The sequence below is a fragment of the Gigantopelta aegis genome, chromosome 15, assembly GCF_016097555.1.
Source record: "Gigantopelta aegis isolate Gae_Host chromosome 15, Gae_host_genome, whole genome shotgun sequence".
NCBI lineage: Eukaryota > Metazoa > Mollusca > Gastropoda > Neomphalida > Peltospiridae > Gigantopelta > Gigantopelta aegis.
Genome location: NC_054713.1, coordinates 23,368,333 through 23,390,659, shown reverse-complemented (window position 1 = coordinate 23,390,659; position 22,327 = coordinate 23,368,333). Strand labels below are relative to the sequence as shown.

Here is a 22,327-nt window from a genome sequence, read left to right as displayed (position 1 = left end):
ACGTAAAATTAAGAAGTGTAAACGTTCATTGTCTACTTTAGGATATTTTATTAAAAAATATATACATGATCAATGTGTTACTAGTGTACAAACTAAACTTTGAAAGTTCTACTAACACTTTATAAAATATTAATTCTGAAATAGGAAGGTACGAGTGTCGATAATACGTTGTCAAGATCAAACCGATTTTAACGAAAGACTCAACCGAACGTTGTTGTTTTTTTTGTGTGTTTTTTCTTCGTACAGCGCAAGATTTCTCTTTTAATTTTTTGAGACGAACCCTACAATTTCAAATCCTCAAACGCACATGTTAACTGAAACTAACAACAGGCTGTCGTTTGTGCTTTGCCGAGTAATGGCGGCACAGGCGACGAATCGAGCGTATACTTTTGACGATCTTCGTTCATAGCGAACACACACGAGTTTTTTTACAAGTGCATTTGAGCTTGTATTTCATAATTGTACATGATGTTATAATATAGTAACCAGAGACTGTAACTTTAATTGTGTGACCATTCAGTTGGGTCCAACAATCCATTTTCGTGGCAACTGAAAGCTTTAACGGTGTTCATACTAGTTTGCTCTTTGATGGGCTACTAAAAATATGAATCATTAAATGTTCGAGTATTTATCAGTGTTAACTTTAAAAAAAAAAAAAAAAAAAAAATCTGGACTAGTTATAAGCTAGTTTTGATTTCCACACACTATTTATTGATTCTGAAAACTATTATTGTCTACGCTGGTTTCCTGAGTGCGCAGGTGGAGACCAATAAGAATCCGCACTAGCTACAAACAACAACCGTAAACCATTTTGAGTCGAGTTTGTTGCTATTATTTTTATTATTTGCACTATGCCAGATCATCTCGGGTCAGATCAAAGAAAAGTAAAGGATGACAAAAGTGAAGATGACAAACCCATTCAGTGTATGTATAATTTGTATTTAAAGGCATGCCTATTTAGTTAATTTATTATCAATCTTGCTTCGTCATTCAATAATATATATCGTTCCACAACCTAATTTCGGTGTGTCCAATTTTCGTTACGTCATGTATTTCCTGGTTTACTTTATTGGTATATAACAACACATACCAGTAAAAGCAATGATATATGTTTTCAATAAAGGTTGTTTGATAGCACTTTTGACCTTTTCAGCATTAACAGAAGTAAAGATGTTTCTTGTTTAATAATTATTATGGAGTCAGGCTTTCTGGCAGAAAATAATTTGAGGTTATGTACTATGTTATAATGTTACAAAATAGATCATAAGTGCCCCTACTAGGGGGCTGTTCAATATTACGTAACACTGTTTTTGTCAAAATTAGACACCCTCCCTCTCCTCTGTAATGCTCCGTAATGCTAGACCGTACGGGTCACCCGAAATATGCCAAAAACCCGGCATATTTACAATCAAAAAACCTTTTTGCAATCACAAAACCTCACAAAAACCATAATTCTGCCAAAATCGTATCCAATAAGTTTTTTTTATATACTTTATTGACAGTTTATCAATATTATATGATTTACAATTTATATGAAGCACAAATATTGTTGTCAGTCCTAAACATATGCATACGTCCGTTTCCGCCATGTTTGTAAAATGCGGAACAGGACTGATTTTAGGGTCCGACTATTTACTCCCAAGATACCCAAAAATACACCAAGACACCACACTTTTTTGTATTGGTGTACTCCCTGGGTGTATTGATATGCTGTTTATATTAGTTTTATTAGTAAATGTTAACAATATAAATATAAACCTTTATACAAATGAATACCTACAGTGTTGGAATGACCGTTGGCCTATTATATTACAAAGTTCATTTGGCCATTTGAAGAAATAATTACATTTGTAATTACAAAGGCAAAACTTGTGATGTGTGAAATAAATGATTGGCTAGTTATTATTTCACATCTACGTTAAAACAATAATAATGAGAAAAAAAGGTGCTGTATTGGCCATCTTTTTTTGTCTCTTGAATTATAATAGTATTCAACAAATAAAAAAGCTTTTACACCCCTGCACCGCGGTGAGGTTCAGCACTTGCAGGGGAAGGGCTTCTTTAGGAAAGTTCGTAATATATGCCTACATTTATTAATAAAACCCAAATAACATTGTACATAACTGTATGTCTGTATACAAATCGTCCAATAACTCTTGTCAGTTAACATATACAAATTTTTTTACTCATAAATAATTGGACCCAGTATAAATTAATGTATTTAAGTATAAACGTTTCTCTGTGCTCAATCTAATTAAAATTAGCTCCACTATTAGTAGTATTACATGTGGATCTAACACCAGCCAGTTGGAGCTCATGTCCACCAATCAAAACCTTACTTGCAGAATCCTGCCAGTGATTTAAAAATAATTTGAAAACATTCCGAATTATCCTGAGGGTATACGATATGTTTCATGTGAATTACGAATGCCTTAAAACATGTTTTATTTTATAAAATAATGCCTTATTTAGACCAGTAGAACTAATTTTAATCGGATTGCTAACAACACTGTGTAGTCCCCAATGTCCAGGTAACATTTCGTCTGTAAATAATAATTTAAATATTGACCAATCACACTTCACCTTTTATAACATTATTTCAATATTTGGGAGCATACAAATTCTAAAAATATCGGGCGAGTCTATTTTAGTGGCAGCAGTACAGCGAACCATACCAATACGTACGGGGTGGGTTATCAGTCTTCAATTTTACCTTAAAAATTATTTATTTATTTATATTAAAAAAAAACTAAATCAGTCTTCAGTTTTACATTACAAATTATTTATTTTATAAAATAAAACATGTTTTAAGGCATTCGTTTCTCACACGAAACATGCCGTATACCCTCAGGATAATTCGGAATGTTTTTAAATTATTTTTAAATCACTGGCAGGATTCTGCAAGTAAGGTTTTGATTGGTGGACATGAGCTCCAACTGGCTGGTGTTAGATCCACATGTAATAGTGGAGCTAATTTTAATTAGATTGCTCTATGCTAAGACGATAATGAAACATCATTCGCTACACATTTTACATGACGATTTTATTACTAGCCTAATATGTTCAAAAACGTGTGTCTGTAACGTTGACTATTGAACAGTCGAATTGATAAAGTGAGTAATGTCATAATTAATTAATTAATTAATTGCCAGTGCAGACACTGAGGAATTTATTGTCGGCTTAATTGAATCAATGGATGGACTTTATTAATGATATCACTGACACATTCCTATAACATACATGATAGAGCTATTTTCCTGACATATTTTCATTTATTAGTGCCAGACTTACTGACACATATAACAGGCATTTAATTTTAATTATAAATGCATACATTTATTACTCTGGTATAAATAAATATAGTTAACTATAAAACATTATTTAAATTTAAAGATAATCATAATAGAGGTATTGAGACATACAGATATGTTTAATGTATAACATATTTAAATTTAATTACATCTATACCCCTCGACACAATTAGGCATGATGTCACATGTACAAAAGATACTTTTAAAATTTTCAATATATAATATTATTGGCCGTTGTCGTGTCGATGAGTATAAGAATAAACATCTAAAGAAGCCCTCTGTCCTATAAAATAGGACAAAACATAAACCGTCACCATTAACAAACAAACACATGAAAAAGAAATTACATAAATAACTATATACATTTATGCCAGCTAATTTGGTTGAGTATATGCTTTTACTTTTGTCGTTTCACCGTTCTCTCCCCGGGTTGGAATACGTGGTCTGTTTGAGTGCGTAGGGTGGATGTTCCACCAAGGGGGTCACAGATGTCACGATTCAAGCATTGTCATATCTAGTGGTTATTAAATCATTCGCTACCATCCCGCCATTGATCCCCGGGTTGGAGTGCTTGTTTGGTCGAGTGCTTAAGGTCGCTCTTCCGTCCGGGAGATGTACAGGCGGGTGGTTTTGAGTAATTGTTAATTTATTGCTGAATTTGTGCCAGCTAATATGGCTAGGTATATGCTTTTACTTTTGTCGTTTCACCGTTCTCTCCCCGGGTTGGAATACATGGTCTGTTCGAGTGCGTAGGGTGGATGTTCCACCAAGGGGGTCACAGATGTCACGATTCAAGCTTGGAGCATGATTGGAGCTTCATAAACTCTAAAATCTGTTCTGTCCCGCATTTGTGAGGTTTTTTTATTGGGAAATGTTTTTTTTATTGTAAATATTGTAAAGTGGGTTTTGGGTATATTTACACTCAAAAAACTTTTTCCTAAAGAAAAAACATCACTAGAGCAATACCTATTGTTCGAAACACACCTGTTAATTGTGGTTGGAGCTTCATAAACTCTAAATTCTGTTCTGTCCCGCATTTGTGAGGTTTTTTGATTGGGAAATGTTTTTGTAAATATTGTAAAGCGGGTTTTTGGTATATTTACACTCAAAAAACTTTTCCCCAAAGAAAAAACATCACTAGAGCAATACCTATTGTTCGAAACACACCTGTTAATTGTGGTTGGAGCTTCATAAACTCTAAATTCTGTTCTGTCCCGCATTTGTGAGGTTTTTTGATTGGGAAATGTTTTTGTAAATATTGTAAAGCGGGTTTTTGGTATATTTACACTCAAAAAACTTTTTCCCAAAGAAAAAACATCACTAGAGCAATACCTATTGTATTTTTTGGGTATCTTAGGGGGTAAATAGTCTGATCCTATAATCTGTCCTGTTCCGCATTTTACAAACAAGGCGGAAACGGACGTATGCATATGTTTAGGACTGACAACAATATTTGTGCTTCGTGTAAATTGTAAATCATATAATATTGATAAACTGTCAATAAAGTATATAAAAAAACCTTATTGGATACAATTTTGGCAGAATTATGGTTTTTGTGAGGTTTTTTGATTGCGAAAAAGTTTTTTGATTGTAAATATGCCAAAAACCGGGTGACCGGACCATACCCCCCACAAATATTATCATATGTAACATTTGGAAATCCTTATTATGTGTATACATCTAGCTATAACTAACCAGGTTTACATTAAACATTGTTGCCATGACAGAGCGTTTATGAAAACAAAAAAAGTAATATTAAAAAAGTGCATTACGTAACGCTGTTAAATACACCCACCCACCCACTGTAACACCACATGACTAATTCCTGATGTGACACGTTAGGTATTACGTAACCACCACTCGCCAGAGGGCGTATTCACTGGGGTGGTACAAAATGGCTGCACTCGTTATATATAATAGCCGTCACATTTAAAACCGTTTTATTAATGAACTATACGATTATACTTTTTGATATTAAGTAATAATGTGCATTATATATCGTTTAATAGGCATACCAGGCCAAATGCCTTACAGTAATTGTCCCTTTAATATTATTTCTTTGAAATTTTGACAATTTAATTTATTTATTTTTATTTTTAAATCATTTTAATCATGTAAATTGTAATACTCAATCATCATAATTTGATTTTATCAGTTGAGGCATTGTTGATGACGACCGGGAAGCATGGTGGAACATGAAATACACAGGCACAATTTACCAAACAATCATCATTCTGAATATTGCTAATTCAGAATTAAGACCATTTTTAATAAAGTCCCACAAATTGTCACAATATTTAGCTTAGTTCCACTGTGTATATATGTTGATTTACTTTTAATATTGTTTGATATTTTGCAGCACTGGATGATGGGGACATTGCTTTGTTGAAGACATATGTAAGTGTAACTAAATAAGTACTGTGAGATGTGTCCATAAACTGAATACTGTTCAGGGTTTCCGCCAGAGGGTAACATGGGTATGATGCCATACCCTAATTTTTTTGCAGATTTTATTTTGTTTAACTTGACCTTTTGAGAGAATTAATGACTCATCATTACTGTATGATTTTCTTAACCCTAACCCTAAACCTAACCTATATTCTTTCTGGTTGAGGCCTCCCACACACCCTATGACTGCAGTTGAATTCAGCACACACATTGTAAGTATTCAATTCCATAGTGCCATACCCAAAAATGTATTTCTGGCAGAAACACTGCTGTGCTGTTGGTATTTTAATTAAACAAGTTGGCATTACTCAATATACGGGAGTGGGATGTAGCTCAAGCGTGTCCACCTGTGAAGTGGTCGGTCATCGGATCGATCCTTCTCAGTAGACCCATTTGCAGTTTGAGCTATTTCCGTTCCAACCAGTGGTCCACAACTGATTCATCAAAGGCTGTGGTATGTGCTGTCCTGTCTGTGGGAAAATGCATATAAAAGACCCCGTGCTGCTTATCGGAAAGATTAGCCTATGTGTCAGCAGCAGGTTTCCTCTAAAGAAATATGTCAGAATGATCATATGTTTGACGTCCAATAGCCGATGATAAGATAAAATCAATGTGCTCTAGGGGCGTCGTTAAATAGTTTACTGAATATACATACACGTACAGTATATACATGTATGTAACATGAATACAGGTACATATAATGATATATGTACATGTGTAACACCTTTCAAAAGGTTAATTCAAATATTTGTTAGTAATACATAGTCTCCTATCTCTATTATGTCTGTCTGCATAAGTCATATATAAATTGTATGAGCCAGTTTTTAATAATGAAATGAGGGTAATTCCATGAGTATGTTGTTGTGTTTCAGGGAGTGGGTCAGTATAGCAAGGCTATTAAGAGTGTTGAGGAAGACATCCAGAATGTTCTCAAGAAGGTTAATGAACTCGCAGGTAAGTGGAACACATCTGACATAACCTGAAATAAATTAGACAACCCTATTTTGGTTTGCATACATTTTTGTTTGTTTGTTAAATTGAAGAACAAAAAAGATGCAGTGCTATGACTGATCATTGAACAGTACATTTTACTGGGTTATTCCAAATAAAATTTCATGATTGATCCCAAACGAAACTATTGTGTGTCACAGGTATAAATTGTGGAAGCCTGCTATGGTGGTGTGGGATTATAAATACATGTAATACGTCTGCCAACCATTTTCTCAGTTATAAAATCTAGTATCCCTCATTAAAAATTGGTAGCCAAATAACTTTTGAAAAAAAGTGAGAGAAAAACCTCCCAAATAATTTACTTTTATTTAAACATGTTGTTTTAGGATGGGTTTTTGTAAATCATGAGCCCTTAATGAACAATAAAGTTTTTAGTTTAAATCATTAAACAGAATCTGAGGGAAATATTCAAAACTACGACATTAATATGTCACTGAATGAAGTGTCTCATACATGTATGTGGCATTATATGTAATATGTATGGAGCAAAAAAAAAAAAAAATCTCTACCTACCCACATTTGAAACTAGTGGTCGGAAATGGGCAAAACTAAATATTTTTAAAGATGGCCTCAAAGGACGGGATAAATATGGTATGAAAAAAATAATCTAACAACCACCACCAAAAAACCAACCTATTCTACCTACAGTAACTTGTTTGGTATGATTCCAGAAACACAATAGTTTATTATTATATTACTATTATTATTATTAAATTTGTTGATCCTAATATTATAATGAAGGCTTACAACATATTAATATTGAAACACTTCACGTCTAGAACTGTCTGCTAATGATAATCGTACGATTCTGAAGATCGATATTGCATATTTTAATATTTAAGCGGCTGTAACTATCTTCATTAGGTGTCATTTTGAAGAATCTGAACACAACTTGCCTGTATTCCAAAACAATAATGACTTTTATTGATGACAATAAACTGGTAAATGCTGTAAGCCAGTTATCCCAGACAGGGCATCACCATGTGTGTTTGTCTTATCACCTGGCAAGATCAGATGTCGCTTGGAGCGAGGTTATCTCGCAAAGCAATGGTTAAACGATAAGTGAGATTTAAATTAAAAATAATTTGTAAGAAAGATTAACATTTTTAACATTGAAATCATTTGTCAATGTATACATTTCTTTAACATAATAATAGATATTAATTTTGTAAACAATAATCTGACAATAGGTAGCCTAGAAGGAAATAAACTGTGATTGAGTTTTGGTTTAGTTTAGACTTCGGCTGGTGGCAGATAGTCTTGATCATACTAGGCATTAGTTATAAGTAGGCATCAAAACAATGGGCCGTGTTGTTGATTGTCATACATGACTACAAATAGATAACCCATGACCCAAATGAAAATTCCTGTATATCTGGCCACTGAATGACATCAAATTATTTGTATTAGTCTGCTATGTTAAACAAATCCTACCATTGGCAAAGACAATCCTTCATTTCACTAAATGATATTGCGCAATCACCATCTGTGGATCAGATTAGGGGAGCAATTAGCAGTTGCAGCAACTCGTGGCAGCAGAGAGCGCGCACATGAAGGATGGAATTTCAGACACCAGTGATCTAAACGTCTTGTTGATTGTGGAGTGACTCGACCTGCCAAAACATTTGTGGCAGCAGAGGGTGCGCACATGAAGGATGGAATTTCAGAAACCAATGATCTAAACGTCTTGTTGATTGTGGAGTGACTCGACCTGCCAAAACATTTGTGGCAGCAGAGGGCGCGCACATGAAGGATGGAATTTCAGACACCAATGATCTAAACGTCTTGTTGATTGTGGAGTGACTCGACCTGCAAAAACTTTTGGGGTAGCCCAGTGGACTTCCGGGATTAGACAACTGGTAGACCAAGTGAGAAATTGGTAGCCAAAACACCCCGGGCTACCACTAAGGTTGAGCCCTGATATATATACAGAACTTCACATACGTTGTTTTCGCTTCCTATTTATTGCACAAGAATATACACCACGGGACCACGTAGCGGTCGAGTGGTATGTTCTTTCGCAAAATAAACGAGTGCAATAAATAGGAAGCGAAAACAACGTATGTGAAGTTCTGTATTTATTACATACCTTTTATGTTTTACAGAAACGGTTTTTAATTTAACATCATAACAAAACTTTGTTAAATCTATGATCAAAACTCATGGATTCATTTAACGTTAAGAATCATCCTCTGCAGCAGCCTTGTGTAATGTTTCAAATATGATGTGACGTCATTTGTAAATCGTATATCATGTAAGTAAATAAAAGGCACTAACTGCAGTAAAAAGAAAAAGGGAATTCCCCATTTAAAAAGTTCCGGTCCAGATTGCACATATGTGCGATACAGGATAAATTTATTACACAGTTTCAAAAGGCCTTTATCACTATAGTAAGTTTGAATAGGTATGTATATATATATATATATATATATATATATATATATATATATATACTTGAGAAGTAAAACGTTTTCAGTTTATGAAAAGCAGTTACATTTTCATTGATCTATAGAAGAAACAAATTCCAATACATGTATTTTATACTGTATTCTATATAAAAAAAATATTTGGTTCACATACATCTTATAATTTCTGTAAAAAACCCAAATGTTAATAAACATTGTTGCAAACTAAGAAATATTATTTTTAATGAATGTGCTAAAGTGTTACTAACGATGATGGCAGTGGACTGTTCAGTCAAGGTTGTTTTTACACAGGCATGTCAATACACAATTGTACAGTTTTATAGTATACATGTATATATTTAATGTGTAGCTACATGTATACTCCACAGAGAATCTGTTTGCAGAGTGGGGGTGGGATGTAGCCCAGTAATAAAGTGCTTGCCTTATGCATGTTCCATCTAGGGTTTTATAGTATACATGTATATATTTAATGTGTAGCTACATGTATACTCCACAGAGAATCTGTTTGCAGAGTGGGGGTGGGATGTAGCCCAGTAATAAAGTGCTTGCCTTATGCATGTTCCATCTAGGGTTTTATAGTATACATGTATATATTTAATGTGTAGCTACATGTATACTCCACAGAGAATCTGTTTGCAGAGTGGGGGTGGGATGTAGCCCAGTAATAAAGTGCTTGCCTTATGCATGTTCCATTTAGGCTTGATTCACGTTAGTGGGCCCATTGGGATATTTTTCGTTCCAGCCAGTGCACTGGTATATGAAAGGCCGTGGTATGTGCTGGCGTGGTGCATATAAAAGATCCCTTGCTACTAATGGAAAAATGTGGCGGGTTTCTTCTCAAAGTCTATATGTCAGAATTGTTATATGTTTGACATCAAATAGCCCATAATTAATAATCCGATGTTGTTATATGTTAAACAAAACAAACTTTAACTATTGGAAATACTTGTTTTTTTGTTTCAGGAATAAAAGAGTCGGACACAGGGTTAGCTCCCCCGGCCTTGTGGGACCTGGCTGCTGACAAGCAGACACTGCAGAGTGAGAACACTGATGTTTTATGTTCACTATTCGTGTGTGACTGTCTTATAAGTTATTTTATTTATTTAGCAATTGTCTGTTATTTCTTTTACGTTCATTGGAGTATGAACCCCCAAAAATCATCTGCAAACTGAATTGGCAAAGAAGTTTGCGGTTGATTTTTTGTTTGTTCATACCCAGATGAACACAAAAGAAATAACAAACAATACTTACAATTAAATTTCAAATATACTAAGTCTTACTGTTGATAACAGTAAAAGTTCATATTTTATTTTGAATTATTTTTTGGTTCTTAAACAGTAACGCTTAGTAAGACAAACTACCAATATGAAATGACATCTTGAGGTATGACGTTCCCTGACAACATTATTTTTACATTCATCTAGAAATTAACAAACTCGCCTGGCTATGACGGACCAGTGGGATGACGTTAAATTGTAATGAATATAATGGAGATTTAATTATTTATTATTATAATATGGTATTGTATTTCAGAATTAACATGACAGTTTATAGTACTTAAAAGTATATACATTATGATTATTAATATTCCAGTAGTATTCAGCATACTTTCAGCAAGTATTGAGCATAATTATAATGTATCACAAATATTTTATAAAGTATAGAATTGAAAGTTAAGTGAATGATAGTTACATAAAAGATTTGCTTGACATTGTTACAAGTCTAATTTTGTGTAGCCCATTTTGCGTTTGCACATTTCAGACATCATATACGTGGTTATAATATGTTACACAAATGAAATGTGTTACCGGTAATAATTTTGATTAAACTCATATAAATGGTTGATGCAAACCCAGGCACGAGATTCATTTTATGAAGTAGGAAGCAATCTTTGTTTAGAGGAGGGCAGAATTTAGCTCAGTTGGTTGAGTGCTCGCTTGAGGTGCTTGCATCACAGGATCGAACCACTTCGGATCCATTCAACTGATTGGGTTTCTTTTTGCACCAAACAGTGCACCACAGCTGGTCAAATGCCGTGATATGTGTTCTTATCTGTAGGAAATGGCATATATAAAAGATCCCTTGCTGCATTAGGATAAATGTAGTGGGTTTCCTCTGATGACTGAATCAGAATTACCAAATGTTTGACATCCAGTAGCTGATGAGTAATTAATCAATGTGCCCCAGTGGTGTTGTTAAACAAAGCAAACTTTACATTACATTGTTGATGACTGACAGGTGTTATTTCTCCAGTGGTGTCGTTAAACAAAACAAACTTTACATTACATTGTTGATGACCGACAGGTGTTATTTCTCCAGTGGTGTTGTTAAACAAAGCAAACTTTACATTACATTGTTGATGACCGACAGGTGTTATTTCTCCAGTGGTGTCGTTAAACAAAACAAACTTTACATTACATTGTTGATGACCGACAGGTGTTATTTCTCCAGTGGTGTCGTTAAACAAAGCAAACTTTACATTACATTGTTGATGACTGACAGGTGTTATTTCTCCAGTGGTGTCGTTAAACAAAACAAACTTTACATTACATTGTTGATGACCGACAGGTGTTATTTCTCCAGTGGTGTTGTTAAACAAAGCAAACTTTACATTACATTGTTGATGACCGACAGGTGTTATTTCTCCAGTGGTGTTGTTAAACAAAGCAAACTTTACATTACATTGTTGATGACCGACAGGTGTTATTTCTCCAGTGGTGTTGTTAAACAAAACAAACTTTACATTACATTGTTGATGACTGACAGATGTTATTTCTCCAGTGGTGTCGTTAAACAAAACAAACTTTACATTACATTGTTGATGACCGACAGGTGTTATTTCTCCAGTGGTGTCGTTAAACAAAACAAACTTTACATTACATTGTTGATGACCGACAGGTGTTATTTCTCCAGTGGTGTCGTTAAACAAAACAAACTTTACATTACATTGTTGATGACCGACAGGTGTTATTTCTCCAGTGGTGTTGTTAAACAAAGCAAACTTTACATTACATTGTTGATGACCGACAGGTGTTATTTCTCCAGTGGTGTCGTTAAACAAAACAAACTTTACATTACATTGTTGATGACTGACAGGTGTTATTTCTCCAGTGGTGTCGTTAAACAAAGCAAACTTTACATTACATTGTTGATGACTGACAGGTGTTATTTCTCCAGTGGTGTCGTTAAACAAAGCAAACTTTACATTACATTGTTGATGACTGACAGGTGTTATTTCTCCAGTGGTGTCGTTAAACAAAGCAAACTTTACATTACATTGTTGATGACTGATATTTCTCTCAGGTGAGCAGCCGCTACAGGTAGCACGATGCACGAAGATCATCAATGCCGACTCGGACGACCCCAAGTACATCATCAACGTCAAACAATTTGCCAAGTTTGTCGTTGACCTTGGTGATCAGGTGGCTCCCACTGACATAGAGGAAGGAATGAGAGTCGGGTGAGTTATCAAGACTACATGTACAATTTGATGATGTGGGGATCCATCCCCGTCAATGGGCCCATTGGGCATTTCTCGTGTGTTATCCTGTATATGGGATGGTGCATATAAAAGATCCCTTGCTACTAATGGCAAAATGTAGCAAGTTTCCTTTATAGCACTATTTCAAAATTACCAAATGTTAGACATCCAATAGCCAATGATTAATAAATCAGTATGCTCTAGTGGTGTCATTAAACAAAATAAGCAAACATTGTGATGATGTGGGTAAAATTATCAGTTTCATTCATAACAATGATGTGAACAAAAATAATGGTCTAACAATGTAATCGAATGGCCAGTTACTATTGTTAATGTCCAGTTAAGGTTGAAGCATGTTGTCCAGGGCTCCATTCCATGAAGCGATCTTAGCCCTACTATTGTCGTAAATACCTACCATCGAGACCTTAAATTTTTTCTACGATCGTCAGCCCGTTCCACGACGTGGCATAGCTTACTATCGTCGTAAATTACAGTGAAAATTTGCAACTGTTCTCCAGTAAAGATATATCAGTTGTCGATGTTATAGAATGCTTATTCGTGTATTTATTGGCAGCGTTGACCGGAACAAATATCAGATCCACATTCCTCTGCCACCGAAGATCGATCCAACTGTGACAATGATGCAGGTAGAGGAGAAACCTGATGTCACATACAGCGATGTTGGTGGATGTAAGGAACAGATTGACAAGCTACGTGAAGTGGTAGAAACACCTCTATTACATGTAAGTATTATATTTAATGTTGGTGGATGTAAGGAACAGATTGACAAGCTACGGGAAGTGGTAGAAACACCTCTATTACATGTAAGTATTATATTTAATGTTGGTGAATGTAAGGAACAGATTGACAAGCTACGTGAAGTGGTAGAAACACCTCTGTTACACGTAAGTATTATATTTAATGTTGGTGGATGTAAGGAACAGATTGACAAGCTACGTGAAGTGGTAGAAACACCTCTATTACATGTAAGTATTATATTTAATGTTGGTGGATGTAAGGAACAGATTGACAAGCTACGGGAAGTGGTAGAAACACCTCTGTTACACGTAAGTATTATATTTAATGTTGGTGGATGTAAGGAACAGATTGACAAGCTACGGGAAGTGGTAGAAACACCTCTGTTACACGTAAGTATTATATTTAATGTTGGTGGATGTAAGGAACAGATTGACAAGCTACGTGAAGTGGTAGAAACACCTCTTATTACACGTAAGTATTATATTTAATGTTGGTGGATGTCTTAGCTACGTGAACTTATTACACGTAAGTATTATATTTAATGTTGGTGGATGTAAGGAACAGATTGACAAGCTACGGGAAGTGGTAGAAACACCTCTATTACACGTACCACATTTTTCGGCATATAAGCCGCTACATTTTTTACTGTGAATTACAAGGTGCGGTTTATAAAATGGTGTGCTTTATTTATGAATTTTACGGTAACCGCTGTGTTTTGCAATCGAGTGAGTAGATCTACTAGTAATTTTCACTTGTGCCCTTTTTTTGTGGTTCACGCTTTGTAATCATACTGGGACAAATAAAATATCATGTATTTTTTTTTTCTTTGCAACTAATGCAAGATTACAACATTAGCATTATCAAGTTCTTGTTCATATTTTCATAAAAATAGCAGGGTTTGTCAACAGTGTTTTGTTTACGAAACTTTCCCATTAGGTGAAATGAAGCTGAAAGCAACACAATCAACAATTATTTATTGTTTGAATTTAAGGGAGAATGGATCTCTTTATTATTATAAATACAAACAATAATTAACTGTAATTAAGCTTGTGGCTTTATTTTAACTGCGGCTTACTTAAAGGTGCAGTTTATGTACGAACAAAGGTCAGAACTTGGTCTCAAAACAAGGGGTGCGGTTTATACACTAGTGCGTGTAATAAGCCGGAAAATACGGTAAGTATTATATTTAATGTTGGTGGTTGTAAGGAACAGATTGACAAGCTACGTGAAGTGGTAGAAACATCTATTCCCTATTGTGTTGTTTTGTTTCAAACCCATTTTATTCCATTTGTTTTAACGATTTGAACCATATCCTCTTCATCTTTAAGTTCTTACCAGTGTGTCATATGTCTTCATGCTTAATATATATGATACAACATTTCTATATGGAAATATTTGTGAAATATCCATTGTGTTCTTTATGCTTCTCAATATATTTTTATGTTGATGGGTGAATGTTAAAACATATTATAAGTGTTCTTTCAGCTAATCCTATTAACTTAAATTTAATATATTTCTTTTTCAGATTTAATATGCAGATCACTAATATGTCACTTATTATGTTTTACTAAATTTTAAGATTGCTAATATTTTATTTTCTGTCATTTCTTAGGTAAATTACTTTATTAAAAGCATTATGATGTTTGTATGGAAAGACACCTGTAAGATTTGTTGCTCTGTGATGTTTCAGCCCGAGAGGTTTGTCAATCTGGGAATTGAGCCACCTAAAGGGGTGTTGCTGTTCGGTCCTCCTGGCACCGGGAAGACGCTGTGTGCCAGAGCCGTCGCTAATCGAACAGATGCCTGCTTCATCCGGGTCATCGGCTCAGAGCTCGTACAGAAATATGTCGGGGAGGTAAGTCGCAATTAAAGACACAGTCGAATTTGTCACCACCGATGCTATACCTTTTCTATCTCACATGACCGCATATGATGGGGTCTTTTTCTTTCAATCATTCAGTAAATAAACTTATTTTATACAAACAGACAAAGATGGATGAAAAAGAAACTTTTTTTTGGGACCATTTTATCATAAATAAACAACAAATTTTAATTAACAAGATGAAGGTTTTAATAACAAAATATTGATTTAAAATTGTTGTCTGATGACCTCATATCACCATTTCGCATTAATATGACATCATATTACCAACAACATCATATTAAGCACAAACATGTGATATCCCATGTGGGATAGACATTTCTTACATAGCTTTCTTTCATGGGATAGCTCTGTACCATATACTTAAGAATGGGAGACAGAAATTTCTTACATAGCTTTCTTTCATGGGATAGCTCTGTACCATATACCTAAGAATGGGAGACAGAAATTTCTTACATAGCTTTCTTTCATGGGATAGCTCTGTCCCATATACCTAAGAATGGGAGACAGAAATTTCTTACATAGCTTTCTTTCATGGGATAGCTCTGTACCATATACCTGAGGATGAGAGAAATGGGCTTCTTAAACATTCATGTGCCCTGTGATGTACAGACAAAATATGTTATTTATGGCGGGGAATATCTGTTATGACGTCAGCTTCAGGATGACTTATAGCTGAGGTGTGTGTGCCTATGACAGCGTGATTGAACCTTAATTAGATATAAGCATGAAAATAACTGCAAATGAATGACTGTTGTAGGGAGCCAGAATGGTCCGAGAGCTGTTTGAGATGGCACGGTCCAAGAAAGCCTGCATCGTGTTCTTTGATGAAATAGATGCAATTGGAGGTGAGTGGCAGTTAAAACTATTAATATTCTATTACCCGTGCGCAGAGAGGTGTGGGGCCAGATTTTGTTAGTAGGAAAAGATACGTTTTGCTGTCATATTCATTGTTGTTGTGCTGTGATGTCACAATATGTAAGAAACCCCGAAACTATTTCACCCAGCTGTGTGTGTTAATGAAGTCAATGTATTTATACCTTGTCGAATCCTACATTAGACATCAAGCAGAATTGGAACTCTGAAAATTGCGAGAACAGTTGTTCGTTCGCGTATTGCTCGCACAAATCCAATTTTCATTACCTATTTTTTGTTCGCGCAAAATTTTGAGCACCATTTACATGGATATAACAGGTCACACAGATTTTCAATTCTCAGAGGCCTGGCATTCATCTAATTTATGTTGGAAGTGGGATGAGGCTCAGTGTTAGAGTGCCTGCTTGAGGCACAGTGAGGTCTTACATTGATCCCTCTCACTGAAATGATTAACTTCCTTGAAACCTCTTAGGTTAGTTTTCCACAACTAGTATCTAAAGGGCCACGGTATGTACTGTCTCACTGTCAGTGAACCCATTGGGTTATTTCTTCTTGTAGCCAGTGCACCCCACTGGTATATCAAAGGCGGTGGTATCTGCTATCCTGTCTGTGGGATGGTGCATATAAAAGATCCCTTGCTACTAATGGAAAAATATAGCCTGTAAGACTGTATGTCAGAATGACCAAATGTTTGACAATAGCCAGTGATTAATAAATCAATGTGCTCTAGTGGTGATGATAAATAATACCTCACAGTGATGCAGGGGTGGAAACATTCTCGTGTATTCCTGTGAGAATCGTGAATGCAGGACGTAAGCAGAAAAATTAAAAGTTCCAGTTTGCTGGATAAACTGTCATAACTGTCGGTTAAAACAGAAACTTGTGCTTGTACTGTCTTGTTTGATGGAAAGATAGAGAAGAAAAATCTATTGTTGTTTTGTAGCTGTGGAAGTAGCCTGTTTGTTCTTTCACACAATGACTGTACCAAACAACCACTGGTTAAACAACATGCTTAGGTGTAATTACCAAAACCCTCATTTGCTTTTCTGGGGCGAGATGTAGCCCAGTGGTACAGCGCTCGCTTTATGCGCAATCGGTCAATCAGTAGACCTATTGGGCTATTTCTCATTCCAGCCAGTGTACCACAATTGGTATATCAAAGGCCATGGTATGTGCTGTCCTGTCATAGGGATGGTGCATATAAAAGATCCCTAGCTCTAAGACTACATGTAAACATTACTGAATGTTTGACATGCAATGGCCGATGATTAATAAATCAATGTGCTCTAGTGGTGTTGTCAAACAAAACAAACTGTTCATTCCCACTCTGTGTACTGTGTTGCAGGTGCGCGGTTCGATGATGGAGCAGGGGGAGATAACGAGGTACAGAGAACCATGTTAGAGTTGATCAACCAGCTGGATGGTTTTGATCCCCGCGGTAACATCAAGGTTCTCATGGCAACCAACCGACCCGACACACTTGACCCCGCACTGATGAGGCCCGGGAGACTCGACAGGAAAATAGAGTTTGGATTGCCTGATTTGGAGGTTGCACGTTTGTCATGTTTCACTTGTAATTGGGGATTATCCAGGGTTTTAGTACATGGTCCCATGATACATGGGATTGGAGAAATTAGCTCGATTTAATCATAATTGGGATGTTTTTTTAGGCCATTGAACGATGCAGTGTACATTGGTTAAATTAATCTATTATAACAGATATAATTAGATATTTTACTCATTAAATTGGGAATTTTCGATGCCACTTGTGTTTGGGAAGGGACCCATGTTTGGCACTGCAGAATACCTGGATAAATCCCAGGTAATGTCATCTATTTTAACAATGAAAGCAGTCACATTACATTTCCTTACCATTGTTAGATTTCCATAGCTGTAGCTTAAAAGATGCTGACGTGATGTTAATATATATATATATATATATATATATATATATATATATATATATATATATATATATATATATATATATTATAATTAGAGAAATATAGATATAGATAGATAGATATACGCATATATAGCTTGCTTATATATATATATATATTTTTATTTATTTTTGTCTAATAAGATCCAGGATATTGTTTCCAGTATAAAGTCAGTATAAAGTGTTGATGTTTATATCTTTCTCCCCATTACTGATGTTGGTTTTACAAATACCTTTCTGTTGCAGGGTAGATCTCATATATTTAAAATCCACGCTCGGTCGATGAGTGTTGAGAAGGACATCCGATACGAACTTTTAGCTCGGTTGTGTCCAAACAGCACAGGTACGAATAACTGCGCTTTAGAAATTATTTACCTCAACTTTAAAGATATATAGTATTTTTGAGTTTCTTATTTGAAATGGTAATATATCGTATCTATCCATGCTATATTTATATATGGGTGTATAATCTAGAAATCAATTGGGCACTGCACATCTGTTATTTCTAAATCTTGGTCTGTGCTTATAAAATATCAGTCTAAGACTCAAATCTGTAATGATGTCACACACATCCAATTTGTGTGGTGTTGCAATGATATTAAAATTGCAGGCTATTAACGTTTTATAAGCACGGGGCCTTATCCAGAGGTTAGTACATGTTTGTATTCAGTATCACTCGAAGAGTTCTAAATTGTCACTTTGTAAGCACGGGGCCTTATCCAGAGGTTAGTACATGTTTGTATTCAGTATCACTTGAAGAGTTCTAAATTGTCACTTTGTAAGCACGGGGCCTTATCCAGAGGTTAGTACATGTTTGTATTCAGTATCACTTGAAGAGTTCTAAATTGTCACTTTGTAAGCACGGGGCCTTATCCAGAGGTTAGTACATGTTTGTATTCAGTATCACTTGAAGAGTTCTAAATTGTCACTTTGTAAGCACGGGGCCTTATCCAGAGGTTAGTACATGTTTGTATTCAGTATCACTTGAAGAGTTCTAAATTGTCACTTTGTAAGCACGGGGCCTTATCCAGAGGTTAGTACATGTTTGTATTCAGTATCACTTGAAGAGTTCTAAATTGTCACTTTGTAAGCACGGGGCCTTATCCAGAGGTTAGTACATGTTTGTATTCAGTATCACTTGAAGAGTTCTAAATTGTCACTTTGTAAGCACGGGGCCTTATCCAGAGGTTAGTACATGTTTGTATTCAGGATCACTTGAAGAGTTCTAAATTGTCACTTTGTAAGCACGGGGCCTTATCCAGAGGTTAGTACATGTTTGTATTCAGTATCACTTGAAGAGTTCTAAATTGTCACTTTGTAAGCACGGGGCCTTATCCAGAGGTTAGTACATGTTTGTATTCAGTATCACTTGAAGAGTTCTAAATTGTCACTTTGTAAGCACGGGGCCTTATCCAGAGGTTAGTACATGTTTGTATTCAGATCACTTGAAGAGTTCTAAATTGTCACTTTGTAAGCACGGGGCCTTATCCAGAGGTTAGTACATGTTTGTATTCAGTATCACTTGAAGAGTTCTAAATTGTCACTTTGTAAGCACGGGGCCTTATCCAGAGGTTAGTACATGTTTGTATTCAGTATCACTTGAAGAGTTCTAAATTGTCACTTTGTAAGCACGGGGCCTTATCCAGAGGTTAGTACATGTTTGTATTCAGGATCACTTGAAGAGTTCTAAATTGTCACTTTGTAAGCACGGGGCCTTATCCAGAGGTTAGTACATGTTTGTATTCAGGATCACTTGAAGAGTTCTAAATTGTCACTTTGTAAGCACGGGGCCTTATCCAGAGGTTAGTACATGTTTGTATTCAGTATCACTTGAAGAGTTCTAAATTGTCACTTTGTAAGCACGGGGCCTTATCCAGAGGTTAGTACATGTTTGTATTCAGTATCACTTGAAGAGTTCTAAATTGTCACTTTGTAAGCACGGGGCCTTATCCAGAGGTTAGTACATGTTTGTATTCAGGATCACTTGAAGAGTTCTAAATTGTCACGTTTTATAAGCACAGGGCCTTATCCAGATGTTAGTACATGTTTGTATTCAGTATCACTTGAAGAGTTCTAAATTGTCACTTTGTAAGCACGGGGCCGTATCCAGAGGTTAGTACATGTTTGTATTCAGTATCACTTGAAGAGTTCTAAATTGTCACTTTGTAAGCACGGGGCCTTATCCAGAGGTTAGTACATGTTTGTATTCAGTATCACTTGAAGAGTTCTAAATTGTCACTTTGTAAGCACGGGGCCTTATCCAGAGGTTAGTACATGTTTGTATTCAGGATCACTTGAAGAGTTCTAAATTGTCACTTTGTAAGCACGGGGCCTTATCCAGAGGTTAGTACATGTTTGTATTCAGGATCACTTGAAGAGTTCTAAATTGTCACGTTTTATAAGCACGGGGCCTTATCCTGAGGTTAGTACATGTTTGTATTCAGTATCACTTGAAGAGTTCTAAATTGTCACACTTTGTAAGCATTCTGTAGGGTGTATTTTTAAAACATACTTTAAAAAATTCAGGATCATGAAAATTTGGGCACTCACCAGGTGATCGCTTAATTTATGATGGTTGCAGGGTCAAATTATCTATTATTGTATTCAACTTAAAAAACAGCAGAAATCTACTGTAATTGTTTCCCAATAAAATATCAATCATTACATAAAATTAGTTTGACGAAAATAAAAAAGACCAGTTGTTTTTAAAATTAGCAGTTGAGGAATTTGGCAAATGGCACAGCTAGCCATGAGTTGCTTAAGTAAGACAATAAAAATACACCTGGATATTTTAGTGTTATTCAGTAAAGTTGGCCCCACTGCCTACTTTATTAAAATATCTTTTCTCATAAGCATGACAGCATATATGTGGAATACAGTTTTTCACATGGCTTGGACATCTTCAGTTAATTAGTATTTAATTCCACTGGCGGTACAGTTGTGTTAACAGATTTCTCATTTGTAGGATCAGACAGCATTACGGTGTTGTCATCTGATAAATGTGAATTAAAAGTTGAATTTGACGAATGTATTTCATTAATTCAATTTTGCTATTTGTCTAAATGAGATTTCAATTTGACTACAGATTTTCTGATCAAATCCATCAAATTGCTAATAATTTTTGTGGATTCAGCTTACAGCCCAAGATGACCCACTACTAATGATGAATCAGGTTACCGTAAAGGTAGGCCTGGTTTCAGTGAGTAATAGCCAGTGTAATATTTAAAATTTATTCATTGCAGGAGCTGAAATCCGCAGTGTTTGTACAGAAGCAGGGATGTTTGCCATACGTGCCCGCAGGAAAATGGCGACAGAAAAAGATTTCTTAGAAGCAGTTAACAAAGTGATTAAAGCGTATGCCAAATTCAGTGCCACGCCTCGTTACATGACCTACAACTGAGGATGAGAACTCGCCTGACTTGACACACCCTATTGAACTGCCGACAGAGAGAGTGGGACATCAAATAACAGTGTCATCTCTTGCATTTCTATGTTGTCATTTCACAGATCATCTATATTTAAAATCCACATACGTTTTTCTGTTAAAAAAAACTCGGTAATGTGTACTCATTTTGGATATTTCATTATAATAATTGTCTTTTATCTTAAATTCAAATATAAATAATTTTTCTCTGTAAATCTGGAATGTTTTTAAAATGAGAAAATCTTGAGAGTACATTATGTTTGTGGTTGCTTGTTATTATCAGTGAGGTAAAATTAGTTGAGACAGGGAAATTTGTTTTATCTCAAAGTACATGACTGTATCTTTATAAAGAAGCAGGTTTCCTCTTCGGTGTAGTTATTCTTCAACCTACTCAATGAGACCAATTCTTTAACAGCAACTCTTTTTTTTCAAACTTTTTAAGATTTGGTCAGTTCCTTCTATGTATGCATTTCTAATTTTGCTTTGTAAATGTAGGACACTTTTTTCCTGCCAAACACAGTTTGTTTCCAGGAATCTCCTAAATTATTTATGCATTAAAAACATTGTGGAAAAAAATAAAGAGAAAACAATTGTGCAGTTAGTTGTGTATTTGGTTTCAAGAGGATATTGAGCACGTTTTAATAATCATCGATGAATGGATCGTGATGTTTGTATGTTCAGGTAATAAATTATAACAACACGAAAATTAAGTTTTTAATATGTTACAAAAGTTTAGACCATGTGACACGGGTTTGTGAAACACTTTT

At 35.3% G+C, this 22,327-nt stretch overlaps 1 protein-coding gene across 1 annotated transcript; it reads left to right on the top strand.

Annotated features, from left to right (window-relative positions):
• The first annotated feature begins 776 nt into the window (after positions 1-776).
• On the top strand, positions 777-22,266 carry LOC121390725 (26S proteasome regulatory subunit 7). Its single transcript, XM_041522628.1, has 11 exons — positions 777-924; positions 5,671-5,708; positions 6,632-6,713; positions 10,160-10,234; positions 12,500-12,656; positions 13,252-13,420; positions 15,127-15,291; positions 16,079-16,166; positions 17,540-17,742; positions 18,383-18,479; positions 21,379-22,266. The coding sequence occupies exons 1-11, from the start codon at positions 852-854 to the stop codon at positions 21,534-21,536; spliced, it is 1,305 nt and encodes a 434-aa protein (XP_041378562.1). The 5' UTR covers positions 777-851; the 3' UTR covers positions 21,537-22,266.
• Positions 22,267-22,327: the final 61 nt, after the last annotated feature.